The sequence below is a fragment of the Corylus avellana genome, chromosome ca8, assembly GCF_901000735.1.
Source record: "Corylus avellana chromosome ca8, CavTom2PMs-1.0".
Lineage (NCBI taxonomy): Eukaryota > Viridiplantae > Streptophyta > Magnoliopsida > Fagales > Betulaceae > Corylus > Corylus avellana.
The window spans coordinates 1504431-1529143 of NC_081548.1; the positions used below are offsets into that span (position 1 = coordinate 1504431).

Consider the following 24713-nt stretch of genomic DNA (forward strand, 5'->3'; position numbering starts at 1 on the left):
GTATAAACCAAATCCATAAAACCATTACTTATCAAACAGAGCATCCAATTCGCTCCCACCAGGCTCTATAAATTACACGACACGTGGGTGCCCTCTAGAGGTGCCAAGTAGACTATACGCGGCAGTTTTCCCATTCCTCAAGCAATACTCTTTCCGGAGCGACACTTGCGCACACGAAAGTACTGTTGTATGCTGATTGCCGAATTGGGGTCTCTGGCGACTCGGGCTTCGTTTCTCTAGCGCATTTTAACAAACACTCGTTGTGCAAAATCTCTCTCGCATGCTCTGTCGCCAATGAGGAATGTCTTTGCGAGTCTCAACCGTCGCCGCCATATCGCAGTGCTCTCCAGAAGTAACTCCTCTTCACCCACACTTAATCTCCTCTGCTATTTTCTTTGAATTTTATTTTAGCTTCTGTTGGTTGATGAGAAAATGTAGGATTGTTTAAGCCGGAAGAACCGGTACCGTGAGAATTGAGATTCATAATTTGTTTATTGGCAATGGAACGGAGGCTTACGTTAGGTTTATTCTTGTACTTGGCAATGTGATCCTCTCGTCATGTGTACGGACGGGCGTCGTTGTTTCAAATTAGTTTTTAGGTGTGCTATTGTCGAATTGCTATTTGATGTTTTTCTTTTAAGATACTAAGTGCATTTTATAGAAATTCGTTCTGAGAGAGTTCGATTTTGCTAGTCGTTGGCTGAAATGACGATGATCAATATGAGGAGTATAATGTTGGCTGTGATTTTGCATTTCTTCAAGTAATTCTCGATGACTTAACTGTAAATGAAGTCCAACATCATGAGAAGGCGCTTTTTGATCCTTTTTTTTTTTTTGGGATGAATCACGCTTTTTGATCTTCACTTTTCTGTTCACTTACTAGGTCATAATGTTTCACCCAGGGGCAGAGCCAGAATATCTATATAGGGGGATAAGAATTTTAGAGAATTAGCCTCATTAGGCAGAGATTGAGACTGATAAAATAAAATTTACTGTCCTGGAATATTTACATCTATGGGGTGTGTGATCTTGATTTTCTTATTTAAATGAAAGAGATGTAATCCCTCTTTAGTTTATTTGCCACTTCGTTTGTTGCTGTATACGCCCCTTTACTATCAGCATGGATCATGATATGGGTGTTGCTGTCTTAACCTATGTTCTATTTGCAGCTTTACGCCGTGATGCTTCCATTGAGGCCATCTTTCAGAAATGCATGTCATTGGGATGTCAAACAGATCTTGAAATTGTTAGAAGACAAGACAATTCGGCTTCATTATACTTGTTGCACCGAAATTCGTAAGTGGATGGCTATCTTAAAAACTGTGAATTTGTGAATTCTTGACAATGGTCTCGTGTGTCCAGCACTCCCTGAATGGTCATTATTCTTCTTTGAAGTTTTTCTACATTTCTATGATTGTTGCACTTCAGCTTATAGATATTGCTGCAGATTTTCTACAGGCTTCACCAGCGTGCATGGTGAAAGCCCATCTGCAGAGTATGCAAAGCTGAGGAAGGAATCACTAGAAAGTGAATTTGGGCATGCTCTTGGAACCTATGGGAAAAGTGTTTCCTTTCTCCCCCGTTTTGGACCATTTTTGGCTTTGTATAGAGCAGCAATTATTTCATTGCACGTGTTTCAGCTAAGCATTTGGCAGTTTTTTGTTCAAGACATAAAAAAACGCGCCATAAAGGTATGCAACATTCTAGTTTTCATCTTCCCACTGGCTTCTGCCGAGTTTAAAGCTTATGATGAAGTACGGTGCTTAGCTTATGATTTCTTCCTATAGTTTCATTCAGTTTGCAACTTCAATTGGATGCCATTCTATCCTTGCTAACCACCCCCCCCTCTCAGGAACATTCCTTATCTAAATGAACTGATTTATTCTCTGCTTACATAGATTCAAGAATGTTGGACTGGCACTTGTAATGATCACAATGCATCAAAGTGGCATTTGCCAGCACTAAGCTATTACAGTTGCATTTTCTTTTTACTGTTTTAAGCTGCCCGGTGGTTTCCAATGAGCTATCCATATTGTGGATAAATTACTCCTTGTTCTCTTGTATACTTCATGTCTACTAGGATTGCACTCCTTTGCACTTTTTGATATATATACTACATTACTTATCAATTTTTATTTTTATTTTTTTGGAATTGCAACTGGTTGTATTTCTCAACCCTTGAGCCTAGGCACCATAGGTTTTGTGTTGGGAGTCTGGTTTCCAGTCATCTCTTCATGCTAAGACATGTCTATATGATTTTGTGAAATGTTGGCTAGCAATATCAACCAACGAATTCTGTGATTGTTGGCTGCAGCCAATGCCATAATGCCTTTACTCTTCCAGTTATGCCAGCAGAATTATGACACAAATTTGTTAGGTTGCTTCACTTGTTTGTGCACATCGATCACTTGATTATGTACGTTCCCTAGGCACACACGTCATCTCTGGGTCTGTGGTGAAATGTTCAGATCATGGATGGGTTTGTAGGTCACTGATTTGCTGAGTGTGCATTCCTAATTGATGTTGGACCCTGTTAGTTGATGCTCTCATTGTTATAAGCTTTAATTTTCTTATATTCTGGTCAGTGTCAGCTTTGGTTAGCAATATGATGGCAACATTGATAACGTACACCTGTCAGTAGGGTCACTGTGTCCTACAGAGGCTGCATTGCTTGCTCTATTGTTTCTCATTAACTAGTTTTTTATTTATTTTTCCCCCTAAAAGATAAGGGTAATGTGTGTCAATTGCTTTTATGTATAAGTGATCTGCTGGTTCTGCTACAATACATGTGCCTCTTGCCCTTACATATCAGCGAATCTGGTGGTAAGGGAGTTTTCTCTGCTTTTCTGAAGATGCTTGGGCTTTGTATGAAGCCAAGGCTTCCTTCTCAGAGGCAGTTGTAGCTTCTCATATTATTTAAATTTTAATAAAATCTAGCCCTAACAAGGTGACCCTTACACTCCATGCCTATATGTTAATGATATTGTTTTCTTAGGTTGTATGTTTGGGGTCAGCAATCTAAGCCTTCAACTGTTTATATGTCCCATAGTTAACCATACCTTAATGTCTTCCTCGAAGTAGAGTTTGGGCTTCTCCGTCTGATGGATTAATTTTAACAAAATTGAGATATTATGCAGAACTTGATGTTGCTAAGAATTTTCTTGATTGATAGTGGTTTAACTTAATTACTCTCACCCAAAACAGTTCCTGCATAGATTGGGCTCTAAGTCAGAATGGGTGATTCAGCATCTTAAATTTAAAGTTAACTTGTGCATAATAAGTATCCATAATACCGTGTTGTGACTATATATATTGCTGCCAATAAGTATGTTGCATGCTCCATGTTACCAATGGAATTTCCAGTGAAACATTGGCAAACAGCAGGCTATGATTTAAATTGTAGATGTTTGGCGCATGAATATTTCTTGAAGCTATTGCATGTTTTTCTTTCCCTGCTGGAGAAACACATGAACACTTGTAACTGACTGAAATTTACATGAACTTTTGTACAATTTATTGCAGTTCCGTGAAACTCTAATCCATTTGGGGCCATTCTACATCAAGGCAAGTCACTTATATTGTTGTGAAATTTTCTTGTCTTTTCCTTTTTAACAGTCTTTAAGATTCTTCATGGATTCCTTCCTTTTTCATTTTGTTGTTTGGTTGGAACTAGATACATTAAAATTTCAAAGTTTTGTGTCTAAGTAGGCTGCATATGTACATGTTGTTTGCTGCTAGTACGTCAACCTTTTAAGGTTAATATGCATCAATTAATGCTAAGGGTTAAGGATTTGATTCTACCAATGGTTGAAGATGAAGAGCGGGAGGAAAAGGAAGAACTTGATGACGGTGCTAAAGGCAATATACATGAAGCACATAGGTGTACTTAGGCTCTTTGATTTTGAGGGAAAGAAACATAGATGTATTCAAAAAACAAATGTGTGATGAATGGGTTCCTATGTAGTAGATTGTGGTGAAGGTGGCTAGCTGGTAAATTCTCTTGGTAAGTCTACCATGACTTGGGAGAAAATCCTGCCTTTAAGAACTGTTGCTCCTTTGGTTGGAAAAGAGGGGGAAGAGAGAGAGAGGGAGGAAAAAGAAAAGGGCAGGAGGTAGAGGGAGAGAGTTGTTTTTATTTTGAAACACATCATACAAAAATGTGCCATTACAATTGTTTCTTTATCCGTCTCTATGTGATGAATGTTGTACAGTGATCAGGATAAGGATTAATCATCTAGATTATAATTTTCATTAAATAACTCTCAAACTGCTGTATGGTGAAATTTGTGCATCTGACCTAGTATTATTTCTATTTACAGCTTGGGCAGGCTCTGAGCACAAGGCCAGATATATTGCCACCTGTATATTGCGAAGAGCTTGCTAAGTTACAGGTTTACTAGATTTATTTCTCCCATTTGCCTCTTCACCAATAAATTTTGTAACCAAATACCATGACTATAGATCTGCCATGTCGATTTTTGTTCTCATTCTCATGATTGAAGCATTCCCGTTTGTTGTGTAGGATCAAATACCCCCATTTCCAACTCATCGTGCAATTAAATCTATTGAAACCCAGTTGGGTGTTCCTATTTCACAAATTTTTGCTGATATCAGCCCAGAACCTATTGCAGCGGCATCGTTAGGGCAGGTTTATAAAGGTTAGAGAATCTTTAATGAATATGGAACAATAGATGCAATCTATTCTGGTAGTACTGATATATCTCATCTGTTCTATATGGATGTCCTGAGAAGATCTGTTTGTTTGGAGAAAACTCAATCTAAATGTTCTGTTTTGTTGCTTCAAGTCTTGCAGCTCACCTGCATTCTGGAGAGCTGGTAGCTGTTAAGGTACAGAGGCCAGGTATGAGGCTTTCACTTACCCTTGATGCGTTGTTATTCCATATGATTGGAGGTCAATTGAAGCGCTTTGCTAAGGCACGCAAAGACCTATTGGTAGCAGTAAATGAAATGGTAAGCCTTCTATACCTCTACTGTGTAGATTTTCTGCATCATCTGTTAATTATTTCTGATATAAAGTTGCGCCACAATTATGATTTTCCAAAAGATCCTTAATAACTGATTATGGATACAAAATCTGCCACTTATATAATTGAAATGGGCTAATCTTGAAATTCTATTCCTACACAAAATGCAACAGCCAACAACCCCACTACTGGCATGCGGATTCAGGAAATAACCATTCCCAGAGTTTCAGTCTCTCTCTTCTCAATATCTAACTACCGCACCTGGTTATGAGATAATCACTTTCAAACTCTCTCTCTCCACAACTCTTATGAGCACAAGAGTTTATCTTTGACTCTGTTATGGATAAGCATCGTCGCTGCATCCTTTATCTTGTCATTGATTATGGATACAAAATCTGCCACTTATATAATTGAAATGGGCTAATCTTGAAATTCTATTCCTACACAAAATGCAACAGCCAACAACCCCACAACTGGCATGCGGATTCAGGAAATAACCATTCCCAGAGTTTCAGTCTCTCTCTTCTCAATATCTAACTACCGCACCTGGTTATGAGATAATCACTTTCAAACTCTCTCTCTCCACAACCCTTCATGAGCACAAGAGTTTATCTTTGACTCTGTTATGGATAAGCATCATCACTGCATCCTTTATCTTGTCATTTCCCATCCTTTTTTTTTTTAAAGAAATTTTTAATTCATTCCATTTGTTAATCCCACCCCTTTTTTATTTCTTTAATTCATTCTACCATTAATTCATCTTGTCGCCTGAGCTCAACTTCTAGTGTGTGTACACACACACACATATCCTTTTATGTATGCTCATTTTTTTTTTCTCAAAGTTCTGTTCATTTCCCTTTTTTTTACTCCGTTAAGTATATAGCCTCTTTACTATTATGATCTTCTGAATAAAATTGTCAATGTACATTCTTATGGATAGCTTCAGGTTTCTCTTTAATGAACAGGTCAGGCACATGTTTGATGAGATTGATTATGTCCTAGAGGGTAAAAATGCTGAGCGTTTTGCTTCTCTCTATGGTTGCGATCCATGTAAGTTTTTCCTTACTTCTAACTATTGCAGCATATTTGTTAGTTATTAAGGTCATGATGTTTGAGGATGTTTACTCTGTGTTTGACAAAGAGTTCTCCTTTCTCCTAAAAAAGTCAACCTCATTTCTTCACATTAACAAACAACTTTCTTCACTTTTCTCACAAAAAATTCAAAACTCCTTTCTACTTTATATCACATCAATCAATTCCTTCCTCCTTTCTCCTCTCAAAACTCTTTGCTAAACGCACCCTTAATTATCCCATTCTTTATGGTTTTTTTAAGGACCATATCGTCAAGTTGAAAATATAGTTCTGAATGTTGTTAATGACAAAAGATTGCATCATCAGTCTCTAGCTTAGTCATAACAGCTTGTAAAGTTGTACCATCTGCTTTTCATAGAAATGTGTTGTGGATGCAGGCAGAGCCCGGTGGCATCTTCTTACATACGAGATTATTTATTTAGGATATCAGTTCCCTTCCCTCAATGTGTGTGTGTGAGCGCGCATGCATGTGAATCAAGAGTTGTATGTGATGCTGTTGATTTGATTAAGTTCGCGCATAATTTGTTTTAAGCACAGAAATCTGATGGGTGAAACAGGTGATAATCAAAATAGCAGTCAACAAGCTACTGCTAGGAAAACTGTGAAATATAAAGAAGCAAACTGTGTTAAAGTTCCAAAAATATATTGGGACCTTACACGGACTGCTGTGCTTACCATGGAATGGGTTGATGGAATTAAGCTCACAGATGAAATTAGCCTGAAGAAGGCCTGTTTAAACAGACGGGAACTGATTGACCAGGTATTGGGCAGAAATTGCTCCTTATGTTTGTGCATTGACAGTTCATAATAATTTATTTTTCTGTGTGTCACATACACAATCTCTAAGCAAATACATTGCATGTAATTTTGTCTCGAGTTCCAAATGTATCTTCCTCTTTCATTTGTCTTCATAGGGATTGTACTGCTCTTTGAGGCAATTGCTTGAGGTGGGATTTTTCCATGCTGATCCACATCCAGGAAACCTTGTTGCTACTGACAATGGCTCTCTTGCATATTTTGATTTTGGAATGATGGGGGATATTCCTCGCCACTACCGAGTAGGACTTATTCAAATGGTAAGGAAATATTTACATGGTATTTACTGAGGGCAAGGCTCAGTTTGAGTGTAGATTCATTATAGAAATTTCAAACAATCTTTTGTGATGTTTTATTATCTGTTGATGAGATAATAGAACAGGGCCAGTGTTACTTTTAGAAGATCAATGTGTGGATTATATGTGGGTTATAGATCACATGCAAATAAGTTCTATACAATCACTTGATTCATGGCTATTATGATTTTTTTTCTTGCTTTTGGAATGACACATTTATCACAAGAAAATACAAATATTGTAAGTTGGCATGGTTGTATGCTGGTAGTTGAAGTGAAGCTCTATCATGTTTATACCGTTTGCAGTGCTTCCAGAGAAGAATGTATTACATGGTGATTGTTACTTGAGCTTGTAAATATCATTGATTCAACCAGATTTTTTTTAAAATTTTTAATGTTTAATTTTAAGATTGTGATATTTTATAAACTAGGATGTATTTAGTGGAATAGTATGTACTGGTGAAAAAAAAAAGTTGGATATACTTATACATCAAGAGTGACAAATATGCACTGATTTGGCCGTTTATCTGGTTGAGAGTTTCAATACATGAATTTTTGAGAAGGCTTCTCATCATCTTCTCATCAACAAACTCATCTTGTTGGAATTCTTCATCAACAAATTCATCTTCCTCCTCCACATGAGATGGATTCGGTAGATGAATTTGAGGCTCAAGAACAATGGTCATGGCAGCGCGCTGCGGACTCCGCATGTCAAACCGTTCCTTTGTTGAGACCGCACCTCACTAAAGGTAACCTCGTTATCCTCATCCGCGAAATGTAGATTTGGTTGACGGCAATGATTGTTAGCAACACCCATGGCAGCAAACTGCTTGTTTAAGGCTCCTATTCGAGCGTTAATTCAGGTGTCCAGTCGCTCTTCGACTCGATCAAATTGAACAGCAAATTGCTCTTCCATGTGTTGCGCCCATGCCGACAATTGCTCATCATGTGTTGTTTCTTCGCACTCATGCATGACACCAAGGGTTGCATATTTGTTTCCCCCGTTGTGTCTTCTTCCCGCCATGGTAGGAAAGTTGCTGGGCTCTAATATCTACTGATGTAGTGTGACATAGTGGGTTCGCAAAGACAAACAATAAATAATTCACAACTCTTCTCAAAACCAAGAGTCTATCATGGATTCAAGGTATGATAGAAGTAAAACCACTCCCAAAGGGTTTCCCATTGATAATCAATCAAAATAACATCAGAGCTGCGTTTTTAGGTCACCTATAACATGTATTTATAGGAAACAAAACCCTAAACCTAGTAGAACCTCGAAATAAGTTGGTTACAGACATTTGTTGCAACAAGTTCGAACTAAGCCACTTACCAGTTTAAACTAGAACAAAAATCGAACTCACTTGAAGCCTTTGTCCAGGCCCATCCCAAGTTAGTTCGAATTGACATGGAACACCAACTTCTGTCTACCTTTTTTTGTCTCCTCATCGCAGCTCATTTTGACCCTGCAAACGTTGGAATCAACAAAACTTCATGAAACATAACTTTGACCTTTGAATCAACTTTCTAACGCCACCAAGCTTGCCTCTATCTGATGTCAAAAACTTGAGATATGGCCTTTTCATTAAAGCAGGTCTGATTGGAAACCACTTTGCATTAGGAATGAAGGTGGCATTCAGACTTTTTCAAACATACCTCTAGCATGAAAATCATTGAAGACATTCATGACATACCTCTTGCATGAAATCATAGAAGACATTCATGGTGCCTACGTGTAGCACCTCCCAACAAGCTTGGAAGAAACCCAAAGTAAAACCATCAGGATCCGGAGCCTTGTTGCTATTATGATGTTTACCAAACAATTTCCTTTTGTGGACTCCACAAACAACACGTTTATGATGTGAACCCCACCAAAAACACTTTTTAACTTTCTGTCACATAAAGAACTATTTTTAAATTAAAACATAAAAAACCGTTTTCAAAACATTTACCAAACTTGCATCAAACGCTAGAGGTTTTGATTTGCATGGGAAGGGGTAACCACAATCAAAGTGCTACTTTTGCTCTCTTTGTAACACTTCGGTCCTATATTGGGAAGATGAGTAGCCCACATAGTGTGGTTTATAAGAGATGCTCATGGGTGCTGAGTCCCACATTGCTTATTTACTAGGTGAAATTGGGCTTTATAAGTGATTCTAGGGAAACTCTAAATTGACTAGTCCTTTTGGGGTGATAGCGCATATGTGATTAGCGTTTTTCCCTAGGTCGTTACACTCTTACTTGAGTGATCGGCAGTCTAGATTGAGAGTTTCATCTACTACTTTTTGTATGTTTTATTTTGGAGAAAATTTGAGAAATAATGAATCGGAATGTAGGGTTGTGGTTCAAAACTGCCAAAAGATCACAACAAACACATTTCTCTGGTAGCTTATGCATTTATGCATTTTGAAGATAGCATTCAATGTATCATTTTCCAGTTGAATGCAGCAACAAATTCTCTTTTTCCAGCATGAAAAAGTACCTCATCACACTCTTAACTTCTAATGAAGCAAATTTTACAAGTTAACCCCCACAAAACCCTCATCTCTGGCTCTTGTTACATGTACCAAACAAATGTGTTTCAGGTTAAATTTTAAACCAGATAGCATTTGAGTGCCTACACACTATTCCTGTCTTTTATTTTTTAATAACATTCTTTTGGTTTTGGGCCCATCGTTCTCCTTTTAACCCTTGTTATTGTTTCTTTTTAACTTATATTTGAGTTTTGCTTCGTATATGAAAAAGTGCCTTAGGTGCCCAGTCGTGGTAAGTGCTCCATAGTTGGTGTGCTGGACATATTTGATGTTGTAAGAAGTTCATCGGTTCAGGTTACGTTTATTTCATTATCCCATCAGTAATTGAAGATGGGTTTTCTTCTTCTTCTATGCTTTAGGGTTCTCTTGTATACTTTATGTGTATTAGGGTTGCGTCTCTTTGCACTTTTAATGAATTGAATGACTTATGAAGAAAAATGTATTTGATGATGGGTCCTTAATATATCTTTGCATGTTTGTTTATTGTTCCAATTTATATTTGAAATCCTTTAGTGATGTCAACCTGTCTATCATGCAATTCTACTTTTTCTTCTTCTTTTTTCCCCTCAAAGTTAGGTCATTTGAAAGTGTTTCATCTTGATGCATCTTGTGCGTTTTTTAATTATTCTCTGTTGTCTCGTGGTTTCTCTTCCTCAGCTTTCATCTATTCGAAAGTTGCTGGAATTCACCCTAGATTGTGTATCTGTTGATAAATTTTTGTTTCTTTCAGCTTGTGCACTTTGTTAATCGTGACTCTCTGGGTTTGGCAAATGACTTTCGTTCTTTGGGATTTATTCCTGAAGGGGTTGATAGACAGTTAGTTTCAGATGCACTGCGAGCATCCTTTGGTGATGGAACCGGACAATCTCAAGATTTCCAGGTTTGTGCTTTTCATCCATATACCTTTCCATCTAAACCTTGTTGCAGCTGTATAATCTTGATAATTTTTTTTAGAGTATGGGATGAACATAGGCATTATTAGCACAACATATTTATTAGTCTATGCATGTTTAGATATAATTAGGCGTATCACATATTTGATTGTAGAATCTTTTGTTTTGGTTATGATTTATGCAATGAAAAGTTGGAGCACCTATGTCATGATTTGAGAAGCTTTAACTATGTCCTACCTGCATCCTTATTGCCTATTTGATTTTATATACTGAATTTATATTGTTGGTTAGTTTTCATTTTGCAATAATTATTTTGGGGATCGTCACTTTTCAGTTATACTTTAAATGTTCTAAATAGGATAAATGCTTCAAAATAGTAGTAGTATAGTTTCTGTTGAGTGTGGGCATTGGAAGACAAAGCTTTGTCTGGTTTGTGAGAGATTACCTTTGGGTGTACTGGGCTTTTGGGTTTGTGCGAGTTTGTGAGAGTGCAATCCAAATCATTGATGATGGATTTCTTGTGGACATATGCAATTGACAGAATCATATTGAACAAATTTTGTTATTTTGTGTTAATTTTTTTTTTTTTTTTTCACAACACACTTCATATCTACTACCACCTTGTTTCATTTTGGGAACGGAAATTTTGCAATCAGATTCTTGAAAGTAAAAATCAATAGAAATTTGGGAAAATTATGTTGTCTTTCTCTATACCTTGGTCTATGTTCTTAATTGTACCATCTAAATATTGGTTTCAATGTGATAGAAAGATATAGTGAGCTGGAGTACTCCAAAAAAATAAGATGCGAATGATGTTGCACTACCAGCTTCTTTAAATGATCTATATTTCTTTTCTGATAGATATGCTACAGGATCATCTTCCATTTTTCTTCACTGTATTCCCATGGGTTTCCCTCTTACGGAATTTTTTTTTTTTTTGGTTGGGTTTTTTTTAGTAGCAACCTCGTAGATTGGATTTTTTCTTTTTGAAGCCATTGTCAAATATCTCGTATTTTATTTTTTTCATTTATCTGGAGAGACTGTTTAACCTCGGGTGCTTTTCCTAAAACATGGTTACCATATTATTTTTTAGAAACTCCAGTTCTAGATATGGTTGGCATTTTCATTTGAATATCCACTTGTGTTATAATTCTATGGTGTACCCTGCATTATGTTTCTTATTTTCAACTACTAGGGCAGCAGCAGACATGTTCTAAACATCAATCTGTTTAGATTAGATGTCTAATGATGTTCTAGAAGCTGTAACATCCATGTGGTGATGTCTCTACAACCGAAATATGGGCACGATGGCTCACTGGATATATGATGGTCGCATTTTCTTAATTTGTTCTTCTATTCTTATCAGAAACTCCTCGAGTGTGATTGTGGTAATAAAAGCACAAAAATTTACTAATTTATCTTTGCATTGAATTTCAGGGAGTAATGAACCAGCTATATGATGTTATGTATGAATTTAATTTCTCTCTACCCCCAGACTATGCCCTGGTGATAAGAGCTCTAGGATCACTAGAAGGCACAGCAAAGGTTCTGGATCCTGATTTCAAAGTCATAGAGAGTGCATATCCTTTTGTTATTGGGAGACTTCTGGAAGACCCAAATCCTGATATGAGAAAAATTTTGAGGGAATTACTCATCCGTAATAATGGATCCATTAGATGGAATCGGCTAGAGCGGCTGGTAGGCTGTCTCTTCTCTTTTTATCTAATGTAAAATGTAGTTTATATTGCTTAATATATAACTTGATTGAAACAGTGCATGCCATTTTAAACGAGAAGATTCTTTGTTAATGTTAAAATTGTCATAATTGATTCATATGGCTCATCCAATTTAAATGAATGTGCTCACTGTTCATCCAACACCTCTGTTACCTGTCATTTATCTTTAGTACTGATATCTTTTTTTTTTTGATAGGTAACAAATGGCTGGACGCATTATTTATTAGTTGGTTTTTACATTGTTTCTTGACTTGAAGTCTTCTGTATGCATGTGCATCATATCGAATCTGTGTCCAAGCTATTGGTAGACTAAACTTCGATTGCAAATTTCTATAAACCTCAGACATCACTGGAGATACAGAATTTATATGACCCATGCAATCAATAGATGATCCGAAATTGTGAAGAAATATTCCAGCATAAGCTAGTAGGAAAATTATTCATTCTTGCTTGCTTTTTTTTGTTCCAGTGGAACTCATGATAAATTGGGCCTTCGTCATTTGTTTATGACTACAACCATTATCTGTAGTACATGTGCTGCTTATTATGGTCTAGGTGTCAAATTTCATTGTTGATAAGCATAATGGCGACTCATGATATGGTGTCAACATTATGAATATGAAATGCAATTTGAAGATTGACAAGAAGATTTTATGTAACTTAACCTTTTGTTATCTCTTTGAATATTTTGTTTGTGCTATGATTTTTCATTAATTTGGTGTTGCTACTTTGAATTATTTTAAAAAGGGGTGTATTTTTTTTCAGATTGCAGCAATATCTAAACAGTCTTCCAAGTCGAGTGGAGAACCCCCTAATTCTGAGCAAAATTCTTCAAATCCTCTGGGATGGAAATCATTTGACATGCGTGCTGTCGTTAATGCCACTGAAGACCTTCTGCAATTCATTTTATCTGAAAAGGGTGTGAGGGTGCGTGTTTTCCTTCTTCGGGATATAATTCGAGCAGCTGATGTTTTTATGCGGGACAATGTTGTCGGTTGCAGTCCTAGTGAGAAGCTTGAAGCAAGAAAGACATCAGAATCCGAGGTTTGTCGAAATTCATGTTGTTAGTTTATCTCACAGTTGAGTCATGAAGGCTTGAACAATTTTTCTTGAAGTAGCTTCCTTAACTTGAATGTAGTCAGGTAAATTCTAAAGAGCACATGATTCACAAGCTTTATGTGATTCTTCTAATTTATAACTGGCTTTTGATGGAGAGTATATTGATGTAAATCTTGAATTACTTCAAATACTTTCTCAGTGCCATGATTTTTTGTTTGCCCTTAAAACTTTAAGAGGGATTGCAGAATAAACTAGTTATATTTTGTTCGCCATTGCATCCTAGTTTCCTCCGTAAGCCATTGCCATGTGCATCTTACTTGTGATGCTTATTGAATAGTCGTTTGTGTCATGAGACTTCGCGGTCTTCCTACTCAGTTTGATCATATGGGGATATAACAGCTCAAGTGATACTTTTGACAATCATTTTCATTCATTGAAAACCCATCATGGATATGATATGTAACTTTTATGATGTTTTGAAAAATTAGGAAGTAATAGATTTGTTTCTGTTTCCCATGGTAATTATTAGGAAGGAAATCCACTTTTTTATTCTAATATGGTAATGCCCTTCACACCCATTTATCAAACAACTTTCATACCGGTTGATGCAGCGTGTTTTAAGTGGTTTTTCATGTCAGCTACTTAAATAAACAGAAGTGTTAGTCACTTAAAACTCACTACATCAGCCGGTATAAAATGAGTGTAATAAATTGGTATGAAAGTAGCATTACTCTTATGATATTTGTATCTAATACAACCATTGGAAAATCAGAAAAGGCAATATATCATATTTCGTTTGACTTGTTTCAAAGAAAGGTATTTAGTTCCGATGTTAAATTGTTAAATTATTTAGTTTCGATGTTAAATTGTTCTCGTGTTTCTCGTTTGTAAGTGTAAAAGTAATGGGACATTGATACTTTATTTCTGTATTCTGCAGGAAAATTCTATGCTCACAAGGATTTTTAATGGTTTTCGATATTTCCGTGAAGCAGTAAAGTTAGCCCCAGAGGTGTGGACAGCAATGCTTATACGCATGGCGGCGAAGCCAGAGGTCCATAAATTTACTTTTGATAGCATTTCAGCCTTGGTCATGCATTTTAGCCACAAACTTCCAGAAACTTCATGGGTTTGTATTTCTAGATTTCTGCACAAGTTGGTGAAAAACTGGAGCCCTGATGATCTAAGAAATCAGTAATCCCTTTTTATCAAATTTCATTGTGAGCCATTTTTATTTGTTTCCTTACAATTTTAATATCCTTGGTACTCTTGGAGGTGTATATATTCAAATGAGTGCCTCGTTTGTCGATGCTTTTTGGAGAGTTTTTGCTTGAAAAAGTGTTTTAATATGACATAAATATAAAAGTAATTTCGAGTGTTTTGTAAATATTTTGTGGTTGAAGTTGTTTAGCAATCTTGTTTTTTTGCTAAAAAGCAAAAAGCTCCCAAAAAGCATTTCCAAACGAGGCATCAAATTTAGATTGATATGAATAAATTTAGGATATTTTTATTTCAGCATCTTACGCAAATGATATTGCGGTAAACTTGAATAAAAAGAGATCTAAGCCAAGCCATTGATATTATTATGGTTGCTAGTTGTTATTTGCTTGTGGGTTTGTTTGGTTTAAGAAAGGCGATTCTTTGGATGAGTTTGGCGACGAGAATAAATGATTTGAGTGAAGAAAGCTTCTTAGATGGTATATGATCATTTTATAGTCTATATTAGATTTCGTAGCATTTAATCGTGTATATATTGTCTAAGTTGCCACTAGAGAGGGGAGGGTATATTTGACATCAATGTTATTGTGTGTGCTCCTTAAAGTATTTGCAATGGATTCTCTAAATTTCTGGGTATATTTGACATCAATGTTATTATTGTGTGTGCTCCTTAAAGTATTTGCAATGGATTCTCTAAATTTCTATCTAAAATAACTATTGAAAGCTATCCTTTTTTATTTTAGCTAAGGGCTTTTCAAGTATATTTACCATCTGATTATTTATTCTTTTTTTTTATATATATCATTTAAATACTCTTATTTTTATTTTTTTTTAACTCAAACCACGAAGAGAGAGGGAGATATAAATAATAAAGAAAGAAAGAGTAGAAGAGAGAAACGCATAAAATACTTATGCATTGGTTTAAAGAATCGGATGTAAATGGTTTTTAGGCTTTTGAGCTAGCCGTTCTACATAAAACTCTAAAATCCAAGAATGGAAAAGTTCTTCCTTTGTTGCCTTTTCCCTATTCTATAATACATAAGATATTGCTCTTCATATTTATTTTCGTAGAAGCAGCTTCCATCCTTTTCAAAAGGGGAACAAAGTGGTAACAACTAACAATATTGCACCCGACTCAATAAATTCTCAAAAATAGAAAAAGAAACTAGAATGTATGATTTTGAGCATAACTGGGAAATATATTACTTTAGCTATGCAACAAGGAAAATGGTAGGTATTCTTTTAATATTCTCTTGGTGTCTTTCAAATTGTGATGTAATTTTTAAAATTATCGTTGAATACATTATAATTGGGAGGACACCAAATGAACACGTAGCATTTTCCTACTAATAATAACACTTTTTCTAATGCTTGAAAACTCTTAAATGAGTCGAGACGTGTATGGTTAGCAAGATCATCCAAAGAGACTCCGAGGTTACTGTATATCGTCACACAAACGGCGTCGTATAATCACAGAACTCCCATATTCAAAACGTTTAGGCAGATTGCAAGAGTTTCTGCAGCATCTTTGCGCATGCCCAAAAACAAACTTTGCCTTCTCGGGTTGGTTCGCAAGATCTCCCTCTTTGCGAAACCCAGATCTCTCGCGGTCGAAGAGACCTCGAGCTCGGGGCTCCGAGTTTCCCGTTCGCGCCTCTGGTCCTGTTTTGTTCGGCTCTCTTTCGGTAAACAGCTTGACCCCGACCCGATTTTCTCTGCGTTTTGTGGTTTTTTCAGCTCTCTCTGTTCTTTCTTCTTCTTCGAGTGTTTTTGGTCCACTCCGTGTTTGTTTGGTTTTTCCTTTTCTGCTTCTTTCTCTGGAGATACTGCATCAGATAAGCTTATGCTTTTCTTCGACTACATCAGGAAATGGGTACGACTGCTAAGTCTACAAACTCTCTTGCTTTCTTGTGGAATCATTGGGTTAACGATCCTCATTATTCTCATGTAAGGGTTTCGTTCCATGCTCAAAATTTTTATTATTATCGTAGTTTTAGTGCTACTTCTCCTAACACTACCGATAGTGGTAGAGATAATGTGGAAAGTCCCAATCAGTTCTTGAAATCTGTGAGAAATCAATGCACATCTGGAAGCTTAAGGAATCTTGGTGATGCTTTATGCCTGTTTGATAGAGTGCTTCATATGCACCCTTTGCCTTCCATCGTGGTTTTCAATCAATTGCTGAGTGTAATTGCAAGAATGAAGCATCACTCAACTTTGATTTCTCTGACTAAAGAAATGGAACTATTAGGAATTGCTTCTGATGCTTGTACTCTAGGCGTTCTAATTAATTGCTTCTGCCATTTGAACTGGGTGGATGTCGGCTTCTCCATCTTAGCAAGAATTTTGAAACTTGGTTTTCAACCCCACTATATAATTCTAAACACTCTTGTTGGGGGGCACAGTCTTCAGGGTCAAATTGCTGAAGCTTTAAGGTTCGTTAACAAAATGGAGAAGAATGGCTATAAACCTGATACAATTACCTATGGCATTCTAATAATTGCTTCTGCCATTTAAACCGAGTGGATGTCGGCTTTTCTATCTTAGCAAGAATTTTTAAACTTGGTTTTCAACCACACTATATAATTCTAAACACTCTTGTTGGGGGACTCTGTGTTCGGGGTAAAATTGCTGAAGCTTCAAGGTTCGTTAACGAAATGGAGAAGAATGGCTACAAACCTAATACAATTACTTATGGAACGATAATAAACGGTTTATGTAAAATAGGTGAGACCAATGTGGCTATTGGGTTGCTTAGAAAGATGGAAGAAGGAAATCTTGAGCTTAATGTTGTAATATATCACACAATTTATATATAGTTTATGTAAGGACAAATTGGTAATTGAAGCTTTAAACTTTTTCTCGGAAATGACAATTAAAGGAATTCAGGCAAACCTTTTTACTTACAAACCTCTAATTCAAGGCCTATGCAATTTTAGCCGGTGGAAGGAGGCAATTGAACTATTGAATGAGATGGTGCAAAGGAAAGTCATGCCTGATGTGTGTACATTCAACATATTGGTGAGCACACTCGGTAAAGAGGGAATGTTGACAAAAGCAAAAGAAGTTTTGGACGTGATGATTCGGAGAGGCTTAGAGCCTGATATAGTCACTTATAATTCTTTGATTGGTGGTTACTGTTTGCAAAATAGAATGGATGAGGCTGTCAAAACATTTAATACAATGGTTGAGAAGGGCTGTTCACCTTCTATTGTTAGTTTTAACATATTGATCAATGGATATTGTAAAAATAGAAGAATTGACAAAGCAATGAGTCTCTTCCGTGAAATGCCTAACAACGGAATAATTCCCGTTGTTTTCACTTACAACACCCTTATACTTGGTTTTTGCCGAGTTGGAAGACATAAGACTGCATTAGGGCTACTCCATGAGATGCAAGTTTGCGGCCAACATCCTGTTCTCAAAACTTATGTTGTTTTGTTAGATGGCTTGTGTAAGAATCGACACTTTCCAGAGGCAATAACATTGTTTCAAGAGATGGAAGACAAAAAGTTAGACCTTAATATTGTGATTTACAGCATTTTGATTGATGGTATGTCTAATGCTAGGAAACTAACGGCTACAAAAGAACTCTTTAATACTCTTCCTTCCAAAGGTTTGCAACCTAATGTTCAAACTTATACTATAATGATCAAAGGGCTTTGCGAAGAGGGACTACTAAATGAAGTAAGGGAATTATTTGAGAAAATGGATGAGGACAATTGTTCACCTGACCATTTCATATATAACACAATGATCCAAGGCTTCTTGAAACATAATGAGACGTCATTGGCAGTGAAATATCTCCAGATGATGGTTGACAAGGGTTTCTCAGCCGATGCGATCACTACAATCATTTTGATGGACTTCTTGTCTTCTAATCAGGCAGATAAAACATTACAAGAATTCTTTCAAAAGTTTGTGTGAAAGCTTTCTAATTCTTCAACGTGCAGGACAAATTTCATATTTTATCTCTTACTGTGTCGATCTGTAAGGAATAAAAGCATATTTGCTGCAAGTCATTAGGGTGATATTTCTTTCCGTGTCTTTTAAACTATTGTTGTGTATTGCTATTCCTATTTTGTTGCCTTTTCTTACAATTGTCTGTAGAGTTGTGTTGTAATTATACTTGTTTTCTTGAAGATTTATTCAAACGTTTTAGTGATGCAGAGTTATTGCAGAATATTGTTCATTTGAAGTTTGGGGTTCTTGATGGTTGCATGCTTATTTGCCCCCAAAGTTATACTTTTAAGTTTTTCATCAGTTAAATTAATTTTTCATTTATGTGATAAATATTGTGGAATAATGATATGAATATTATGATCAAACAAGTGTATCACTGTTATGATATAGTTCAATGAATACCTTACGCATATTTATAGCCTGAGCGTTTCTTTGTTCCATATGCCTTGTGAAATCATAATGGACATGGACTGCGAAACCAATTTGCATAATGTCATTTGGTTAGCTTTTCAACATAAGACGTTGCCAATAATTATCTACATGGTTCTTCGTCCATTTAACTCCATTACTAGGGGACCATGACTCATGAAACAGAAGTCATTAGTTTGAATATCTCATTCCCCTGTTCCTTGTGGTCAAAGAACTTATAAAAAAAAAAAGGACTAAGAGATAGGCAACTTAGATTGCAATTCTCAACTTAATAATCAAGAAATCTACTTTTTAAATGAATTAATTGGATGCTTATTGACCTAATTTGTTTTACGAGTGGTTGCATATTTATTTTAAACTTATAAATTAACTGTTTCAAATCAAATCCTATTTTTATTAAGAGATAAGTATTTCAATTCCATCTCTTTAAAATATCGGTTGGCTTTGTTGATTACTTATTATCATTCTCTTTTTTTGTTTTTTGTTTTTTTGTTTTTATTAATAGTTGAGTCCTATCGTGTTGAACATGGCTATAGTTGTCCTATCATGGTGAACACGGTTATAATTTTTCTATCAAGGTGAACTTGATTGTAATGGTCCTATCATGATGAATATGATTATGATAAGTTGCACATCTTTTATCTTTGTTTATTACTTAATATTATAAAATTCAATAGAAACACAGTTAGTTTTAATCATATGATGCAAGTATGCAAGTGTTGAAATGAATTGGAGTTTAGCCACATCAACGTTAATCATGCTCCATAGACAAAGTTAGTTTATCTCACAGTTGAGTCATCAAGGCTTGAACCATTTTTCTTGAAGTAGCTTCCTTAACTTGTATGTAGTCAGGTAATTCTACTCATGTTTCTAAGATTCACAAGCTTTCTGTGATTCTCCTAATCTATACCTGACTTTGGATGGAGAGTATATTGATGTAAATCTTGAATTACTTTAAATACTTTCTCAGTGCCATGATTTTTTGATGATAGTGACGATATTGACCACGACCTTGATACAGAGCTGGAGCTTCTAACTATGACGAATGCAGTATGGATAAGATGCCAGAAACTGACCAATTTTATATCACCAGTGCATCTTACTTGTGATGCTTATTGAATAGTCGTTTGAGGCTTGAGACTTCATGGTCTTCCTGCTCAGTTGATCATATGGGGATATAACGGCACAAATGATACTTTTTACAATTATCTAATGCAACTTGTGTGATGATATAATTTCAGCCTTGATCATGCATTTTTGCCACAAACTTCCAGAAACTTCATGGGTTTGTATTTCTAGATTTCTGCACAAGTTGGTGAAAAACTGGAGCCCTAATGTTCTAAGACATCAGTAATCCCCTTTTAACAAATTTCACTTTGAGCCACTGTTATTTGTTTCCTTATAATCTCCATATCCACGGTATTCCCTGAGGTGCATTTATTCAAATGAGAAGAAGATGAAATAGTTGCAGATTTAGATTGAAATTGAGAAAGTCAGAGCACTGGCTTTGGAACAGAACCAAAAGTTGTGTGTAAAATAAAGGACAGAAAATTGTAGGAAACACCGTTCATATCTTTAGTACGAGATTACTGTGGATAGAGATTTTCAACAATTTTTCTACTTGAATTGTTAACAATTAGGGTAGTAAATGTAAAAGAGTTTTTATAGAACCCTCTTGCCTGAGCAGGGAGGTTTTTTTATATTTATATTTGCTGTCTAGCAATCCCGACAGCAAATTGCTAGAGAACCGGATTCGACTATGTACTGTACCACTCGATATGCTTGACATATGGCAACTTGTAGTCATATGCATCTCTTCCCCCATCAGAAGGGACGTGGTAACTAAAGAAGATAATGTCTTTGTCTCAAATTGCATATTCCATGCCCTGGTCGAATTAGCAAAGATTTGACATCATTATAAATTTACAAGTCTTAATCATAATTTTCACATAGTGAATGGAACAAGTAATATGCAGTTTTATATTTAAATTTCAAGCTCATAGTGTCGTGCTAAGATTCTACGAAATTTTTTGTCTTCATTCATCTGGACTGTTCTGGATTTTCATATAAAAATATCTCGAATTGAAAAATAAACAAAATAATTGACACGTACCAGCTAAAGTCTAAGCATTCTCTCTCTCTTTCTCTCTAATCAAAACCTTCTTTGAATTTCACCTAATACATTCTTTTGTAATGCTAGCCATGACTCGTGAATTATGCATTAAAATAAAATAAGATCGAAAAAAGATAAGCTAACTGGAATGAGACGATATAATCAATAACCCAACTCCCGTGGACTAACCAATAAAAGGACCTTAAGTCTAACTACCGTGGAATACATAACCTATAATTGAAGACCTTGGAAGTTTTGGAGCAGGAAGGGCGGGAGTGCTTGATGTAATCTTATGTGCATTGAGAAAAATTGGAATCCAAATAACTAGGAGTGAAAAGGTAGACGGTTATTACCGTTAGCCATTTTTTAAGGGGTTAGGAAAAATTACTAACCGCTAATCGTTAACTACTAACTATATATATAAAAATACATGAAACGACGACATTTTTATGTTTAAATATATATAAAAATGTATAAAAATTTAGAAATGATGACATGTGTAGTAAGGTATTATCGTATTACCATAGAAACGACATTGTTTTGATTTTTTCTTTAAAAAAAAAGAAACAATTCTTTTAAAAAAGGGGTAACCGTTATTAGGGTTATTAACCATTTATGCAGTTAGCGGAGGCTGTTACGGTTAGTTGTTTTAGTCAATAACCACTAATCGTAACCGTGAAAAGACCTATACAAATAACCTATAATTGAGCTATCCGACGCTTATAATTAGACTGTTTGAATTGCATTAGTTGGGATTTAGATTGCCTATAATTGGAGTGCAATTCAGACAGTCCACATAAAAGCGGTAAGACCGGCTTATTTTGGTAGTTTATTGAGAGGAGGATTGTATAGCCACTTGTCCCACCCTGCACTCCAATCTCTAGTTTGCCCGAAATATGTGGGTCTTATAGCTCCTTTACGTGGTTGCCTGCACTCCAATCTCTAATTGCCCCAAATATGGGGTCTTGTAGCTCATTTATGTGGCCGCCCAAATTGTACTATAATTCAGGCTGATCAATTATAAAAACGTTGGCAAACGTTCTTATCAATGAACATATTCATATTTTTAGAGAAAAATTTAATGCTCCCAACGTTCTTATCAATGAACATATTCATATTTTTAGAGAAAAATTTAATGCTCCCAACGTTCTTATCAATGAACATATTCATATTTTTAGAGAAAAATTTAATGCTCATGGAACTCTTTATTATGATGCAAGAGGCAATGTATTATACCAATGCCTTTAGACTACATTGGAGAAAGTGACATATTTTATATAATATTTGATTGTTGAGATTAAACAATAAACATGCTTGTTCCAAGTGTATAAATGTGCTGTGGCTTTTTCTAGCCAATTGATCTCGATGCAATTAGGCTAAATGTCAAAGAGAATACAATCAATTAAATCAAAGTTATCCTCAATTGTTTTTATCCAACCGACCGATTGTACACCTAACCGTACGAAGTTGTCAAAGCTAAATAAAGAAACAAAGTTTCTTCCAAATTGAGTTTTAGAACATTCTTTTAATCTGATATGTTAAATTAGGATTTGGATTTCCAACAACTTATTTTCTAATTGCTAATAGTTTAGATAGAAAATGTGAGAAAATATTTATGAGACCCACTTGCTTAAACAGGTGGATAACTTGTCCGAAACGGAAAATGATCCTCTTTATTTTAAAATTCCTCCGTTTTTTTCTATTTAGTGCATTTTAAAGTGTAATGTTGTCTAAAAGTTTTAATGATGGTAGTGCATTAAATGCAATACTCTTTAAAATACACTTAATGAAGGAAATGAAAGGATTTTAAAATGGAGAGGATCATTTTCCGTCCTAAACCTGCTTAGATAGATAGGTCCCATAAAAGCTCTCTCACATTTACTGCTTGAATTACTAACAATTTAAGCAATAAAATTAACGAGAATTTCTATCGGTTACACGTGTCTTAAGAGTTAAGGGCATCCAATTTTTTTTAGATTAATCTCAAATTTAATATTTGTCCATTTTACCTTAAACCGAGTGAGAGTGGGAGAAGATAAAATAAGGATCTTATCCCTTAAAACATTTCGACAGAAGAATCTAAAGAAAGTCAACACATAAGATTCCAATATGAGAAAGGTCAACATTATACATTCACCAAACTCGATTGTCACCAAATGAAATCGAGATCACCACACTTTCTGCATGTGTGCCACGTGTATCGCTGCACCAATAATTGGTGGAAACATGTATCATATTTATTGGCTTTTTGACTAAGACTCGGTATTACACCCCCGCCGTGTCAGCCTAGCCTTTTCCCCCCTCACCCCTTGCCTACGCATACGACACACCCCATGTTTAGCATGAACAAACAACTTCCCTTTTTTTAATCCCTATATTAAATTTTCCTCCCTTTTTTTTTTTTTTTTTAATTGCATAGTCCTACATCATTTAAAAATATTAAAAAAAAAATAATAATTCTATAAGCCCTTCAAAAAATAAAGTGACTCTTAAAATTACAATTTTATCAAAATTTAATAATGATCAATTACAAGCCCAATAGTAATTTTAAGAGCCGCAGCATCCTTAGAAAGATACAAAGAGGAACTTGTAGCATTACTCAGCGTTAAAAATCACGCTTTATCTCACTATATTGATTCGTCATTTAAAAAAAAAAAATTTAAAAGCTAATGGGTATTTTCACGTCAGTCAAAGTAAAATGTAGTGAAGTATGTAGCATTATTCTAAAATAAAATTTAAAAACTAATTAACAGTGTTACATCAAAAAATAAAATAAAAATATGGTATAATATCTATCTTTCTCCATATTTATCTTTAAATCATGAATTATATATATATAAAGATATTTACAAAGGTGACACTATAGTATTGTAAAATTGAATCTGATCCATAAAAATGACCGGATCGGATTTAACTTGATTTCGCTTTCAATTTTGTTTATACTTAACTAATCAATCATATTTTTTTTTCGCCCTTCTCTTTTCAAACATCAAAACTGAATTCTCTCTCTTTCTCTCTTTCTCTCTCTCTCTGAGTTTTCTGTTTTTCAATTCCCCTCTCATTTCCCTTCCCTCCTTCAGGTACGCTCTGTAACTTTCTATATCTGAATTGCTAATTTCGAATTTTCAATTTCAGAGATCGACGTGAATATCTGTTTGCTAAATAAGGTTATTTTTCGTTCTTGTTCATACGCAGGTTAAATTTGGAAATTCGTAAATATCCAAATGGTCCCTCTAATTGTGAGATCATTGAGCTTCATTGGCCTGCGAAAATAATTGATTTTCCTTTTGTGTCATCAACTCCTCGTACATACGTAATCCAAAATCTGTATTTGTTCGTTTTTTTTCTTCTCGGCAATTCGTGAATTCAAGCGATAATATGGGTTATCTCAATTCGGTGCTGTCATCTTCAAGCCAGGTTCATGCCGAAGACGCGCCCGTAAGCGGCGGGGGCCTCAGGTTTACCCTCTTTTGATCTTTTGTGTTATCAATTTTTTTTTTTTTGCTGGATTTGTAGATTGTAGCTGTTTTGTGTTGCGCTTTGTTGAATTAGATGTTTTTCATTGATGTGTATGTGTAATTGGTCG

The 24713-nt window shown here is 35.5% G+C and overlaps 1 protein-coding gene and 1 pseudogene across 1 annotated transcript; both read left to right on the forward strand.

The window, feature by feature from the left end:
- Positions 1-174: 174 nt before the first annotated feature.
- LOC132189941 (uncharacterized) lies at positions 175-14672 on the forward strand. The gene is made up of 14 exons (XM_059604798.1): positions 175-352; positions 1170-1296; positions 1448-1691; positions 3523-3564; positions 4320-4391; positions 4523-4658; positions 4814-4971; positions 5951-6035; positions 6635-6837; positions 6992-7153; positions 10450-10599; positions 12050-12310; positions 13114-13392; positions 14345-14672. The coding sequence occupies exons 1-14, from the start codon at positions 295-297 to the stop codon at positions 14600-14602; spliced, it is 2235 nt and encodes a 744-aa protein (XP_059460781.1). The 5' UTR covers positions 175-294; the 3' UTR covers positions 14603-14672.
- Positions 14673-16491: 1819 nt separating this feature from the next.
- Positions 16492-18775, forward strand: LOC132189496 (pentatricopeptide repeat-containing protein At3g22470, mitochondrial-like; annotated as a pseudogene).
- Positions 18776-24713: the final 5938 nt, after the last annotated feature.

Coding starts and splice junctions, on each gene's coding strand:
- LOC132189941 (XM_059604798.1), top strand. CDS start 295: ATGAGGAATGTCTTTGCGAGTCTCAACCGTCGCCGCCATATCGCAGTG. Junction 4,659..4,813: donor GTTAGGGCAGGTTTATAAAG/GTTAGAGAATCT, acceptor CAAGTCTTGCAG/CTCACCTGCATTCTGGAGAG. Junction 10,600..12,049: donor GACAATCTCAAGATTTCCAG/GTTTGTGCTTTT, acceptor ATTGAATTTCAG/GGAGTAATGAACCAGCTATA.